Genomic DNA, 15,430 nt, shown 5'->3' with positions numbered 1-15,430 from the left:
CTGTTAAGAGTTAAGGAGGAATGGTTTTGGGTTAACTTGTTGGTTGTCTGGGGAAATACAGGGAAGGGTGCTCACTACCACCCCAATTAGTACCTTTATGCTATACTTAATCTCCTATAGTTCCCTTTTCTCTCTCCCACTGCCAAAGTCCATCCCTTGCCACCCTCAGGTCAGAGCTGTTTTAACTGTGTATTCTAGAATGTTGGAGCAAGTTGAAAGAGAAGAAAAAGAAAAACTGATTGGATGGGGACAGCTAGAGATTTTGTGGACTTGATCCCCTTTCAAATTACCATGTCCTCATGTGATTGTATACACATACAAACACACATAGTCCTCTCATGCCTCATTCATTATATTTTTTCTTTTTCTTTTTTTTTTTTTTTAAGATCTTATTTATTTGACGGTGTCGGGGGGCGGAGAACAAGCAGGGAGAGTGATAGGCAGAGGGAGAGGGAGAAGCAGACTCCCCACTGAACAGGAAGCCTGATGTGGGGCTCGATCCCAAGACCCTGGGATCATAACCTGAGCTGGAGGCAGATGCTTAACTGACTGAGCCACTCAGGTGCCCCCATTATATTTTTTTTAAAAGATAAATACAAATCAGAAGAAACAAAATGAAATGGCAAAGAGATATACTAGATATCACTGCCTCTAGAGATCATCCTTAAATATACCCTCTTCCCCCCACCCCCGTCCTTCTTTCTAAAGCAGAAGGAGAAGCCCCTCACTGTGTTCCCATAGTGCCTTGGTGATCTCTATCTCTGGTTCACTTATCATACTGTATTTTATTGTTTAAGCAAGCAATACAGTTCTCTCTATACCAGGACTGTGAACTACTTACAGCCTTTTATTTACTGTATGCCTGTGAGTGAGATGAATAGAATGCTGTGATTTCCAGTCTTTTTGTGATGTTTCATAGTAAAGGATGGACTAAAAACTCAGGAGAAACTCCACTAAAAACTCAGGAGAAAACAATTTATGTTTCATTCTTTATTGTATTTTATGTGTTTAAGTTCATAATGAAGAGTTTCCTCATAATGATATAAGTAGTTAGTGGCTAGAGATAAAGGTAAATAGTTTCCAGGCACAGCTATGTTACTAAAATGTCACAGCTAAGTGTGAGAATCTATGGAAAAGTGAGTTGGTCATGATCTTAAAGCAATCTTAAATTGGTTAAAATTAGTTTACCCAATTAGAAATGTAATTGGGTAAAAAACTTATTAGGAAAACTAAATTGGGTAAACTAAAAAAATTCATCCATTTTAACTACTTTATGTCTAAAATGTTGACTCAAACTGTTATATTTGATTCTTATATCCATCAAGGCAAAATAATCAATATTAAGAAAATCAGAATTCCCAAGTTACTCTGTGTGTTATAATTTCTCAAGAAATCAAGATCATTTTTTAGAAAGTTCATTCACTATGACCCAATATGGATTGACCTGTTCAGTCTGTATATGATTATTTTTACAGGAAAAATTCTATATTCAAAAACACCTCATTAGTTCAGATAATATGAAATACAGTGAAACTTCAGCACACTAAGAAATGTGGAGTGTCTTTTACTCTTGGAGTAGAATCCAAGCCAAATTCCAAATCTCACTAAAATCACATTTCATCACCCTTTCTCCCAAAGTTATAAAACCAGTAACTATCCAGGAAATGTTGTATCTGTTCATTGTAATGCAGTTAACCTTATCTCCGCCCAAAGAAATTATGTATTTTTTAATGTTGTGTACTTAAAACTATTGATCAGCTTATTTCAGTTTTCAAAATACATTTTGGTCTAGAATTGTATATACTCCCTAGTATGAGAGTAACACCTCATTTTATCCTCCATTACAGAAGACAATAGATGTACATCTTCAAATGCAGCATCCTGCACCAAATGCCTTGCGCTGGGTCCGGAATGTGGATGGTGTGCTCAAGAGGTGTGCCTTTTTCTTTCTTTTTTTCTTTCTTTCTCTTTCTTCTTTCTTTCTTTCTTCTTTCTTTCTTTCTTTCCTTCTCTTTCTTTCTTTCTTTCTTTTCTTTCTTTCTTTTCTTTCTTTCCTCTTTCTTTCTTTCTCTCCTTGTCTTTCCTTGTCTACCTTCTTTCCTTGCCTCCATTTCCTTCCCTTTCCTTCTCTTCTCTCTTTTTTGCTTTTTTCTCTGTTCCTCATGGTTGACCTTCTCTGTAGCCATGATTTCATTGCCCTAATATTTTGTGCCTTGAAGGAAAAGAAAGGAAAGGAAAGAAAGATACTGCTGAGCATCAGGAAAATTTTATTTGGTTTTATGCTTGGAAACAGCATATCTGGCTTAATATAAAATGAAGAATAACCTTTTCATTAGGAAAATTATGGTAATTTTGAAATAAAGTGCAAACCATTTTATGTTTTCCATCTGTTGTATAGAGAGAATTGGCAAACACAGAAAGTGACTTTTGATAGGTCAGTAGGCTTTGTGTGAAATTCTTGTTGCAGCCTGGGGCAGTAGGTTATATATCCAAGTTGGATCATAGTCTTGTACTTGCTTATTAAAACAAAGAAAGTTAGTTTATTGGTCTGTTTCATTTGTTTTTATTTGAAATACTTAGAGATAAGTTATTTACTCCATTTTATAACATTACAACATTGTACCTCAATTCGTCGGTTACTTATGAAAAATGGGATGCTTTTCCTTTGACATGTGACCTTATTCATGCAATACTGTGTACATTTAAATTCCATGGAATAAAGAATAATTCAGAAATAGTTTATTGTTCAAAATTAGTGTTTTTATATTCTAACAAGAGAAATATACCCCAATAACAAAGTTCATAGTAAAATAATTATAATATATTCTTTCTTTCTTGGCTATAAAGTTGTTTTATAAATTTTTTATTTTGTTGGTAATGTTCAACCAGAACTACCTTATGTAGTAAGTTGTAATGAAGAAGCCATCTACTAATCTGAGGTTTCTTTTGTAAAATTACATAGGTAATTTTATATTTGTTTATGTAACTCTTCTGAATTGGAAAAATAGATCTTTTATGGCCTTTTGCTTGACATGAAGATAAATCTCTAGCTTTTGCCTCCTCTGATTTCACTCAAAAACTGCACCTACCATTGTCTTTCCAACCTCTCCTGCTTGCCATTATGCATTTTCCAGGAGGAAGAAGAAAGCTGAAAAGTAGCAAAGGATGGTGGACATTACTTTCTTCTAAAGCAAGTCAGGAAAGAGGGAGGGGAAGGGTTCACAAAATAGTAGCCATGTCTGAAAATAAGTGTACCTCCTATTGACAACCCAAAGCCTTCTTGGATATACTCTGGTGTTACCATTGAGAAAATCAGATGTCACTCAAAACTAGGCAGTGCTTCACCAGAACCTATGGAACCAGGCAATGTCAGAGAGAGGACAATTCCAGAGTTTCTATTCCCATCACCACCTATGAGCCAAATGACCAGACAGAATTCATTCTATCCTTTGAGCCTCCCTTCCTCATCTTCATAACCCTGAGTTTGGAGTTTACTTCTAGGTTTTCTTGTCAAGAATGTTTCAGAGCTTGATATTTCCTGATCCTAGGCCAATATTCCATTTTAGATTTTTACTAAAGACGATCCTTAGAGCCATGAAGTTTATGTCAACTGGATATCAGCTGCTAAGAACTTTAGTGAGTAGAGTTTAGAGGGACTTTCAAAAGATGGTTAAGGAACCCAGTTGTCAGCCAAATGTAACATCCCAGCCATATAGAAAGCCAAGTTCCAGAGGGACCCCTTTATCTGATACTGCTGCTAGCACAGAAAATCTGGAGAGGCACAGTTATAGGCATAGCAAATGTCAGTCCTGCCACAAGAGGAAGGATTTTGAGTAGTTATAGAAATTGGTGGCCAAATGGAAGGAGGTAATGCAAAAGGAAATGTCAGGTGGCTGCCAGAGCAGAGGAGGCAAACCTGTGTCTGCTGTTGGTCAGATGTTTCAATAGAGGATCTTGGGAAACATTTGGAAACCAGCTGGCTGTCTATGTCCCAAAATATTCTTCTATGTAGTAAACGGTCTTCTAATTCATGTATCAAAAAAGCAGGTTCTGAAATGAGATCAGCTTGGATTCAAATCCCAAGGCCATCAGTTTCTAATTGTATTAACTTGGGCATGTTACTCTAACTGCTCTGAACCTCAGTCTTCCCTAGGAAATAATAATTGTACCTATAACACACTGTTGTGAAGATTAAATGAAACAGTATCAAGAAGCATTTGACCCAGGCATTGCTTAAGAAACGGGAGTTGTTACTATAAGAACTTGAGACTCCAGAACAACTCATTTGGGTTAGGAAACCAACAAGATTGTATTTATTAAGAATACAACCCAAGAGAAAGCAACCAGACTCAGCCATTAGCCATATCATTAACAGGAGCTGTCCACTCCATGCAGGCTGACTTGACATTGTCAAGAAGAAGACTATAATGGTTAATTTTGAAAGATTACCCACCATTAGACACATATGAAACTGATGTCTTTTATTTCTTAACCAATGAGAGTAGAGGAACGGGGAAAGGCATTTTTCTTCCTGTTCATGATTAGAATAGATAAACGGTAAGAAATTAAGTGTGGTTTGTACAATTTTCAAAGCTGATCAAAAGTAAAACATCACTAGAAAATCTGGACAGGGCATATTCAATTTACCTACATTCTTGTTGTATAGCATGTTAATCCATCATTCTATATGTTTTGCTTTCTCTTTCTCTCCATGTTACATAAAAATAATTGGAAAATAATTAGAAGGGATCTTATCAATATTACCTAGCTTAATGCCTCAATCTTTTTAACAAATGTAAAAATCTTGATGAGTTGAAGAATTCTCTTTCTTTCTTGCCTGCTGTGCCAACCACGGATTGTGGTTACATAGCCAGAAGTTTAGAGGGCAGCCTTCGAACATAATTATACTAAAATGCAACACAAAGGGCATTCACTGTCAAAAGGAAGATGATAGAGTTGTTTCATTTCTGTGCAGATTGCCGTATTTGGAAATCAGAAAGACTCAGAAATGAGAAGAAAAAACTTTTCCTATTTTTTTCCCCAGATAATTATATTGAATGGATAAAAGTAACAACTGATGAAAAGCCACCTGGGGTAACTTCAACCTGGGTTTTTTCATTTACAAATAGGCTTGAGATGCAGACAGCTGGAGCATGATTTTGCTTGTGTATTTCTTACAGAAAAAATAAAACATGAGAATTAGAAGAAATTAAAGTGACACAAAACACCACAAATTAAAAGGGTGTGGTTTCAAATTCTTTTCTTTTATACAAAGTGGAAAGTAGGCCACAGTGCGTAGGGGCAGCATTCCATTCTTTATTTTGATGTCACGGTCTTTTCTTTCCTTCTCAAACCTAATTGTCAAATTGGCAGTATTTTTCTAACTCAGTTTTTACAGTGGAGTAAAAACAGCCATGCTGATTCAGACATTGCAAAATAATTGAGACTTTTGCCTATTTCAGCAAAATTATTTGACATTTAAAGGTCAAATGGCATAGTGTGATGTATAGTTGCAGTGAATTAACTATATTCCTTTCTTTCCATTTCTGTATACACGAATAAAATCCCTAGCTGAAAAAGAAAATCATAATTATTTGTACTTTATTTCTTTCTTGATTTGAAGTCCGGGTTCTTACATCTTAAAATGCACATGGCCCTTTGTCTGTGGCCTATCATGTGAGGCATGAATGAGCATAGAGGTTCCAAACCTCTTGCATCCTCAATATTCCTTAAGCTCCAGGACAGGAGGATCTCCCATCTAGCCTGGAGATTTCTGAAGGAAAGTGATACATATTATCGCATTATATGCCTCCTTTCTTTGAGGAACTCCAAACCGTTTATAAGCTAAATCTTATATTGAGTACCTCTGAGTTTTATCAATAGATGGATAAATTTGAATACAAGAAATTAAGGCTTTGGATTTTTTTTAAAGATCTTATTTATTTATTCCTGAGAGAGAGACACACACACACACAGAGAGAGAGAGAGAGAGAGAGAGAGGGAGGCAGAGACACAGGCAGAGGGAGAAGCAGGATCCATGCAGGGAGCCCGATGTGGGACTCCATCCTGAGACTCCAGGATCACACTCTGGGCTGAAGGCAGGTGCTAAACCACTGAGACACCCAGGGATCCCAAGGCTTTGGATATTTTAAACTTCATGCTAAAAATCTAGGTGTATGGTCAATAGCAAAGCAAATTGAATTCTTCTGTGCCCATGAAGTCATTAACCAAATGATAGCTGGAAATCTTGATTGAAAAGGATATATCCTGAAAAAATCTTAAAAAAAAAGAAAGAAAGAAAAGGATATGTCCTCCTTTATCTTTTATTTTTATATTATAAGTGTGCTTCACACTCTAGTTCAGGATCAGTACTGTAAGGGGCCATAAAGTAAAAATGTTTAAGTTTTGTGGGCCACATACTATCTTTCTTGCATGTTCTTTTTTTTGTAATTTTTAAAATTTATTTATGATAGTCACACTCACAGAGAGATTGAGAGAGAGAGGCAGAGACACAGGCAGAGGGAGAAGCAGGCTCCATGCACCGGGAGCCCGACATGGGATTCGATCCCGGGTCTCCAGGATCGCGCCCTGGGCCAAAGGCAGTCACCAAACTGCTGCTCCAACCAGGGATCCCTTGCATGTTCTTTTTTATTATTTTTTAAGTGTAGAAATCTTTTTTTTTTTTTTTTTGGCATTCAAGCAACACAAAACAGGCAGTGTATTGTTTTATTTGTCCCACTGTCCTTAGTTTTCCTGCACCTGCTCTATATTAAGAAAGGAATTAAATTAAAATCTTTGTATGAATGCTTTTATATTGCCCACCACGATCCCATCTAATATTCGCCAGTACTACGGATGTTCCTATTCATAATTCGTGATCTAAGATTCAACTAGTATTGAACTTGATAACCTTCTTCCTCCATAAACCTATGAAATTCTGTGCTTACTCTAAATGTAATGCCCATAATAATTATTTTACTTGCTTAATTGCTAAATTCACCAATGGGTGTTGACTTTTTGATGACGTGGACTCTATCTTATTCTATTCTGTATCCTCAGCACCTAACAAACTACTGTCCCTAAGTAAGTATTCAGTCTGTATTCTTTGGATGAATGATTAGTTGGAAACCAAACTCCCTGAATCAGCTGAACTAAAGGAGGGATGACTGAATGCCAGATCAAAATAGCCACTGCCAGGAAGATCACTGAGCAAATATCCAGCTAATGTGTAAGCAAATATTCCAAATAGTCCAGGCCAACATTATATATAATAAAACATATTTCTATACTTTTCCATACATTTCCTATTCTTGGAAAAACCTGAATGGTTACATAAAAAATAAAAGTATCTATTTTTTTTCTTAGGATAAATTAAATTTTAAGTTTTCTCCACTAATTTCAAGTTTATTGTATAGCTATTGAATGATGACAATCAACTAACCAATGCTGAATTGTAATAAAAATTCTAGATTTAGTTGCAAAATCTGGAGAATTTTAGCTGTAGTCTTGGTATCTCCCAGCCTCGTTATGAACATCTTCCTTAGTTTATTAAATTATTTACAGGCTATTATGTGTCTAAGTTGGGGGATTTTATGGTCTAAAAATATAGACTTCCAATATACTTTTTAAAAAATTTTAGTATCTTGCCAGGCATGTGACTCCTGAGGGCTTGCTCTATATTCCAAACATGATTTATACAATAAACATCCAGCTGGGTTCTTTAAGAACTGAGACTTATATTTGGAATGACTGAATGGCCTATTTTGAATAAATTTTCTTTTGAAATAGTCTTTCCAATGTAAAATATTTAGAAAGAAGTTGGTATAATTTTACAGTGATCAGTTAACAATATAAGTACTTGGTTTAAATCTCCAGTTAATACTAATTTTCTTCTTTTTAAATAAGATTTAGGAATTAAAGCTTCATTAAGATAATTTTACTCATATTCTTATTGGAAACATGGAGCTATTTTGAATAGTTCCATAATTTGTGCAATACTGGAAGATGGCTTCTTTGTAATATTTGCTGTGTGGGTTATTTTTTATTTTTTATTTTTTTGGTTATAACTAAGATGGTATGCACTAAAAACGTCAGTGATTTTCCTTCTTTTACACAGGATTTCATTTCAGGTGGATTAAGGAGTGAACGTTGTGATATTATTTCCAACTTAATAAGCAAAGGCTGTTCGACTGATTCAATAGAATACCCATCTGTACATGTAATACCAAGTGAAAATGAAATTAATACCCAGGTGACACCAGGAGAAGTGTTGATCCAGCTGCGTCCAGGTTTGGTGATTTTCAAATAAAACTATTATTCTGACTTGAAATTAAATTTAGCTTTATTTGCTCATATTCAATATTTTGTGAAAGGCAGTACTATTGTAGTAAAAATAACAGTGGGCTCAGAATCAAGAAATCAGAATTCTGCTTTTTTTGTGTGCCTATAGCTAGCTAGCTGTGTGGCCTCGGACAGTCTCTGCAAACCTGACCACACTATATTATAATTATGTGTTTCCAGACTTGATCACATTGTAGTGTAATTGTGTTCCTATTCCACTGCCAGCTCTGGAAGAAAGAGAACATGTTTTATTCCACTGTTTCTCCAAAGCCTCATAGAGTGCTGGCTTATAGCAAGCATTCCATAAGTATTTGTTGACTTGATCAGTTGATTAATTAATTAGTAAGAGTTGTAAATTAAACTAAGCCCTTAAAGCCTTTGTGATAAACTTTTAAACACAAAACTACAATTCATAATTATCATAATTAACTTGAGCTGCTTTGTGATGGCCCCTGAGATTAACACATACTTTTCTTTCTATGCTTCACTTATACTTGCATTTTATCACATTGTGTTCCACAGATTGTCACATGTAGTAGGCCACTGTAAATTATTCATTTTCCTCCAGTGCTAGAGAATCCCAGGGTGTACACTACACATGGCAAGATAACTTCAGGTACACGGGTATGCATCAGTCATTTAGATGCATTTAGTTTTAAGCAGTATGCCATTGCCTTCAAGTCTTCATTATTTTATTCTGGGTGGTCTTGTCCTGTCATTAAATTTTTAAATAATCATTATTGACACATGACTTGCCTATTCCAAAGCAGAGCTATTTCTTCCAGATTCTTAGATTACCAGAAAAACAAAGTCTATTTCTTTCTTGGCTCTAGGCATACTCCCAGCTTCCAATTAAAACTATGCTCTTCACCATATAAAACAGCCCAGGGTGGACATACACATGCAACAGCTGGAAAGGGATACACAAAAATGAAAGTAAATAGATTGATAAGATTATGCCATTCACTAGCTTCTATTGTTGCCATTACAAAATACTGTACAATAGGTGGCTTAAACAATAGAAATTTATTTTCTTACAGTCCTGGAAGCGAGAAAGTTCGAGATCAAGGTGCTGGCTGATTTGGCGGCTGGAGAGGGAGAGAGACACACACTCGCTGGTGTTTCTTCTTATAAGGGCACTAATTTCATCATGAGGCCCCCACCCTCATGACCTATTTATCTCCCAAAGGCCCCATCTTCAAACACCATTACATTGTGGGTTAGGGCTTCAACACATAAATTTTGAGGGAACACAATTTAGTCTATAGCACTTGATATATAAAATGATACTTTCAAAGGTCATGGAATATTTTTGGATATTAGTCATATCTTAGACAAGAAAACTTAATTCCAAAAAGTGAAACTTTTTATAGGTCTCTATCTCTGTAAATCATACAATAAATTTTGAAATCAATACAAGAGGATAAACAAATATTAAGTAACAAACTAAAATAGTTTTTCCTTAAATAAAGTCTGTTTCCAAGAATAAATCAAACTCTAGTCATAGACTATTTAATAATAACAACATACATCAAAATATATGGAATGTGTTTGAAGTGGCTCCCAGGAAAATTAAAATCTATAAATGCTTTTATTATTAAAGAAGAATGAACAAAAATTAACTAAGCATCCAAATTAAGATATAAGAACAACAAAAACAGAATAGCCATAAGGAAAAATAAGAGAAAGGAATTCATAAGAAAAAAAATTTAATAAAAAATATACCAAAAAAAATGAAATGCAAAATAGAAATAAAAAGGTGAAATTAATGTATAAATCCAAGAGTTGGTTCTTTACCAAGTCCAATAAAATAGATAAATTGCTGTCAAGGCTAATTAAGAAAAGAAGAAAAAATAACCCAGTTACATAGATTATACCAGAAAAACAAATACTAAGGAAAAAAGACATTATGAAAATATTATGCATAAAAATTTACGGTAAAATGTATAAATCTTGATAATATAGATAATTTTAAGAAAGACATATGTGACTAATACTGACTCAAGAAGAGGGAGAACCCTAAGAAACCTAATAAAAATAAAAGAAATCAAGATCATTATAAAAGAAACACCCACATTGGATATTTAATGTTTCCTTGGGAAGAAATGATGTTCACCCAAACATCAGGAAATGTATTATCCCTATGCTACATAAACTCTTCCATTAGTTTTAGAAAAGGCCTAGAAGCTACTCAATCTGTACAAGGTTAGCATAACCCTAGTATCAAATCCTTAACATTTTAGTTAACCACTACATTAACTCATATGTGATAAGGAAAACAATGCCAAAGAAAAGAATTATAGATTGTTATCTCAACAGATGCTGAAAAATCATACAGTAAAATTTAGTGTCCATTCTGCCAAAAGCAAAATTGAAGAACAGTTCTTAATGTATATTAATATCCTTCTGGAAGTTTTATTTAAAAGCAGTTAGACAAAAACAAAACAAAAACAAAACAAAACAAAACAAAAATCCCCACCAAATACAAGTTATAAATATTTTTGAAAAGATAAAGCAAAATTATCATTATATGTCTCTGGTAAATCCAAGCAAATCAACTAACTTTTAAAATTAAAAATAAAAAACAGGGGCACCTGGCTGGCTCAGTCTATAGAGCATGAAATTCTTGATCTTGGGGTCATGAGTTTGATCCCTGCATTGGGCCTAGAACTTAAAAATTAATAAAAATTAAAAATAAATTCCTCAGTCATCATTATATAAATAAGATATACATACTTTAAAAAATAAATAAATATGGCAGGTTTTTAAAAATATTCAAATCAATAAATTTCCTATGTAATATTAAATATAATGAAAAAGGGCATCAATTTTCATAGCAGCAACCTAAAATGTAAACAATCTAGGGATAAATTTTTAAAAAAATATGAGATCTATTGTGCTACCTCAAAGAAGAAATGAAAAAGTACAGAAGAATTTTATGTTCTTGATTAGAAAGACAATATTATAACAATGACAGTTTTCTATAAACATGGTCTATAAATCTAGTAAGTTCCAAATGAATTAATAACTAGAAGTCAATCCCAATCCAATTTGAGTGAAAATTTTTAAAAGCTTCAATGATCCTCATCATGCATGTTTCTTTGTATAAAATAGCATATTTATTTAGGATACATTCTTATAAGTAAATTTACTAGGTCAAATAGATACACATTTATTTAGGTTTTTAATTTATATCATCAGGTTATTCACAAGAAAAATAGATATTCAGTTAAAGCTTTTAGGAGTCAACCTTGTCTTTTCATTCTTTTCAACCTCTTCCATTTTTAAGTGTAACTAGTCTGTTACCTGTTTCTTTTGCCTTTTTTCTAGTACTAGAAAGCTTCCTAAACTTATTAACCAACTTTAGTTCTCTTTTTAGCGTGTTATATGCCTCTCTATACAAATTTTCCTCTTTTTCTAACTGAACACTACTTTTCAGCAGCTTATACATGAAGCTTATCAAATATTATTTTACCTCTAATAAGTGTGACTATATTCTTTCAAAAAGTCTGTTCTTTTTTAAACAGAAGATTTGAAACTTAACAATGGTGCATTTTTTTCCTATGGGTGTGTTAACATCTAAATTTGTATACTTAAATGAATTTAGTCTGTTACTTTTTGTAGATATAATGGTGGTTGAATCCTTCTGAGACTAAAAATTAACAGTTCAAAAGATGGGTAACTGCTTCAGTGCTATAGATAAGCAATGACAATAATGGTAAGACAAAAAGTGGATAGACATGAGAGATAATGGGAGATAGCATCCCCAGGGATTGGTGACTGATGAACACTGGGACACTTGGGCTGTGACTCAAGCAACAAGGTGAGAGGGATGGCTGCCCTCCGTGGATGGTGTGGTACTGAGTTCAAACGGAGACACCTTAGCTTGAGGTAATGACTTTTATTATATATGAGGCTGCAGTTCAGCAGGAAACACAGGTTGGACAAAGATGTGGGAGACTTCAACACCAGGTGGTAAATGATGGTAAGTGAAGGTATATGAGGAGTAGGAGAGTGAAAAGAGAAATGCTTAATATCTATGTCAATCATTATGTGGCTTGATTTTATTCAGTTTCCCACTACTGTCTGAATTTCTACATGCAAATTGGTGTAATTGTCTAAAGTGTATAAGCCATCTTTCCAACATAGCTACGAAAGAACTATATTTTATAATATGCATATATAACAAGTAGTTATTAAATTATATTTAAGAAGTTCATCTAAAAATGCATGTGGCATCAAGGATGTGCCAGCTTTGAGGCATAATATATAAAGCTACATTTTACCAACTCCTGATATATAGAAACATTACTCCTCATAATATAAAAGTCCTTTCTACCATGACATATACAATGCATACCTAAGTATAAAATGTATTTATTCCCTAATTTTGATTTGGTTTATTTATAATCATTTTATTCTTATCTTATAAAAAATCATTACCTTCAATGTAGCATTTATTAAGAATTAAAATTTTTTTCATGAATATTTCTATTATATGCTATACTGACTAGGCTTTTTAAAGAATGGTAGTAGAAAAAAAGAATGGTAGTAGGACTCTTATATAGTTTATATATTTAAAGTGAGATTTAAAAGTGTTATTTTCTTTCACTTTTACTTCTTAAACTATATTTTTTTCTTTATTTTTACCTATCAATCTTAAGCAAAAATAATATAAAGAAGCTACTGATCCTACACTGAAATGAAATCTTTAGGAAGATAGAAGAGGGAAAGGAATTCTCTAATTCTGCTTCAGAAGTAATACAATGTCTATAATAAGGATTAATACAATCTATACCTCCCTATTTTAAGAAAATCTTTCAAACTTGATTCATTTTAACATTGTCACAAAAGAATGCCCTTTAATTTAGTGTAGTTTAATTTTAAATGTAAGATTTTTCAGGTATTCTTCCTAAATTCAAAAAATTTTTAAAACCAGAAAAATATAGAAATAATGCATTCTTTCCCCTCCACCCCTAGCACTTATCCCTTATTTTATCCCCCACAGAAATCCAGAAACATGCTGGAGTCTGTGCCTTGATGTTTCAATCTTATCTTGTTTTGGGGCCTTCTCCTTCCCTCGCCCAAGTGTAATGAACAGAATCTGGCTGTTCTTTCTTCCTGCTAGCTTTCCATATTTTCTTATGGTTTCTTAGTTTCATCTTATGCAGAACAGTTTTAGTTATCTTTTCTCAATGTCCAGTCATGATTGTTGTAGCCAAGTCTTCAGAGATGTTCACATCATTATTTGAATGATTTTAAACTCATTCTAACTACTTCTAATTATTTGGGCTATTCAAATCAATACTGGCAAAAGCTCTAAGTAGGTCTCAGCTTTCCTCCAAGTCCTCTTTCTTATTTTATGTCACAGACCCACTTCTTCCCTTTGAAGTTGATTGATGGAAAAAAGGATCTGAGCCTTTAGAATCTCAAAAGGTGTAAGAATGAAGCTTTCTTGGAGATAATATAGATAGTGGCATAAACATTTTGTGGCCAGATGATATTATTTCCTTTCAAACAGAGAAGCTATTTCAGTTTTTCCTACTCTGTGGGGAAGAAAACATAGATAATTAGCTTCTCACTAAGGTTAAAATATGTGGACCTTTTGAAATGATGTATCAAAATGTGCTTCAAATGTAGTTTAGCTAAATACATTGATGAGGAGCCTTACCCCTACCAAACCCAGAAGTTTTAGAGATAAATGGTTTTCACCTTAATGAAGCTTAGTAATACTAATAGTGATAATTACTATATATATATAGTAATTAATATATATACTATATATATATATATATTTCTAAATACTGGGGTAAATATTTTAAATAGATTATGTCACTTAGTAGCTCTTAGACACTAAAAGAATCCACCCTACATAGCTCTGCTCTCAGAGTAGTATTTATGACATTGCCGCCTACACTGATAACCTCATAAATATTAAGTCTTATTTTACATATGGTTTTTTTCTCATCTAATATTCAAAATCTCATTAATATAATCCTCCTTTTGCACCCTGTATTGATGGCATCCCAGTATGAACTGAGTGGAAATTTTATCTGGGGTACAGTATCCATGTTCCCATAAAAAGTAATTTCTACTGTCTCTGAGAAGGTTTCTTCCTCATATATAATGAAACCATCAAGAGCCAGCTTGAAAGCACATGTGGAATATCTCAAGCTCAGAGGCAAAACACGGTAATCCAAGCGTGGTCCCTCCAGCTTCCTCCTTAGCAAGCAAAGTGGGGTTTGGGATCAGGCTGTCTAGGGCTGCCTATCCTGAGCTGATGACTTAAAGTCAGAACTTTATGGGAACCTCAAATGCCTTGCAGTTTATTATTTTTTTAAAAGATCTATTCATTTATTTTAGAGGGGGTAGGGGCAGTGGGAAAGGGAAAGAGAGAATCTCAAGCAGACTTCCGCTGAGTGCAGAGCCAGACTTGGGGCTCAATCTCACAACACTGAAATCACTACGTGAGCCGAAATCAAGAGTTGGACGCTCAACAGACTTTGCCACGTAGGTGCTGCAAATGCCTTGCAATTTAGAAATGGTAATTATCATATTCCCCAGTAATGACTAAAAGGCCTGTGTATGGAAAGAGTCTCTTTACCCCTTTATTAAAATTTTATCTTCCTGAGGCCTCAGCCTGAGATCTTCAAGTGACCCAGGTACAAAACTGAGACAAGCATCTATATAATTCAAAATTAAGAGCAGCCTAAACCTTCCAACCTTGACCATTTGGCAGGCTTTCTTACCACCATCTTCTTTGTTGAGGCCAGTGAGACTAGGAATTTGCTTGCAAGGTTAAGAGAAGCTAGTGTGTGCTGAGGCCCCCTATACGGCTAACATTTGGTTGGACCTCCCTGAATATCTTTGTCCTCTAAGGACTGTGCCTTTACAGATTCCCTTGGCTAAGATAACCAACCAATTTTATAACAACCTGCACAATACACTAAATATCTGGTAAATTTTGCAATAACTCCATGAAATCACATAGCCATTAATCTTTAGACAGAGCTACCATAAACTGTAATGATCACCAAGATGAAAACACCATGTGACCAGTGCCTAAGGTCTTTAGCCTTATACCCAAGTC

The 15,430-nt window shown here is 34.2% G+C and overlaps 1 protein-coding gene and 1 long non-coding RNA gene across 7 annotated transcripts in view; one reads left to right on the top strand and one right to left on the bottom strand.

Annotated features, from left to right (window-relative positions):
* Positions 1–15,430, top strand: part of ITGB8 (integrin subunit beta 8) — a 99,390-nt gene that overhangs the window by 46,046 nt on the left and 37,914 nt on the right. For 4 of the 6 annotated variants that reach the window (XM_072783835.1, XM_072783834.1, XM_072783832.1 and 1 more), the window contains exons 2-3: positions 1,848–1,933; positions 8,117–8,288. In XM_072783835.1, coding sequence (XP_072639936.1) covers positions 1,848–1,933; positions 8,117–8,288 — 258 coding nt within the window. Of the gene's footprint in view, positions 1–1,847; positions 1,934–7,059; positions 7,229–8,116; positions 8,289–15,430 lie in introns of those variants that run through there. The other 2 variants (XM_072783836.1, XM_072783837.1) reach the window with 2 other exon arrangements.
* Positions 2,065–15,430, bottom strand: part of LOC140608891 (uncharacterized) — a 238,667-nt gene continuing 225,301 nt past the window's right edge. The window contains exon 6 of the long non-coding RNA XR_012010883.1: positions 2,065–2,212. This is a non-coding gene — a long non-coding RNA (uncharacterized lncRNA). The remainder of the gene's footprint in view (positions 2,213–15,430) is intronic.

The sequence above is a fragment of the Canis lupus genome, chromosome 18 (genome assembly GCF_048164855.1).
Source record: "Canis lupus baileyi chromosome 18, mCanLup2.hap1, whole genome shotgun sequence".
NCBI classification, from domain to species: domain Eukaryota; kingdom Metazoa; phylum Chordata; class Mammalia; order Carnivora; family Canidae; genus Canis; species Canis lupus.
Note: the sequence above shows the minus strand (reverse complement) of the source record. Positions and strands in the feature narration are given on the sequence as shown.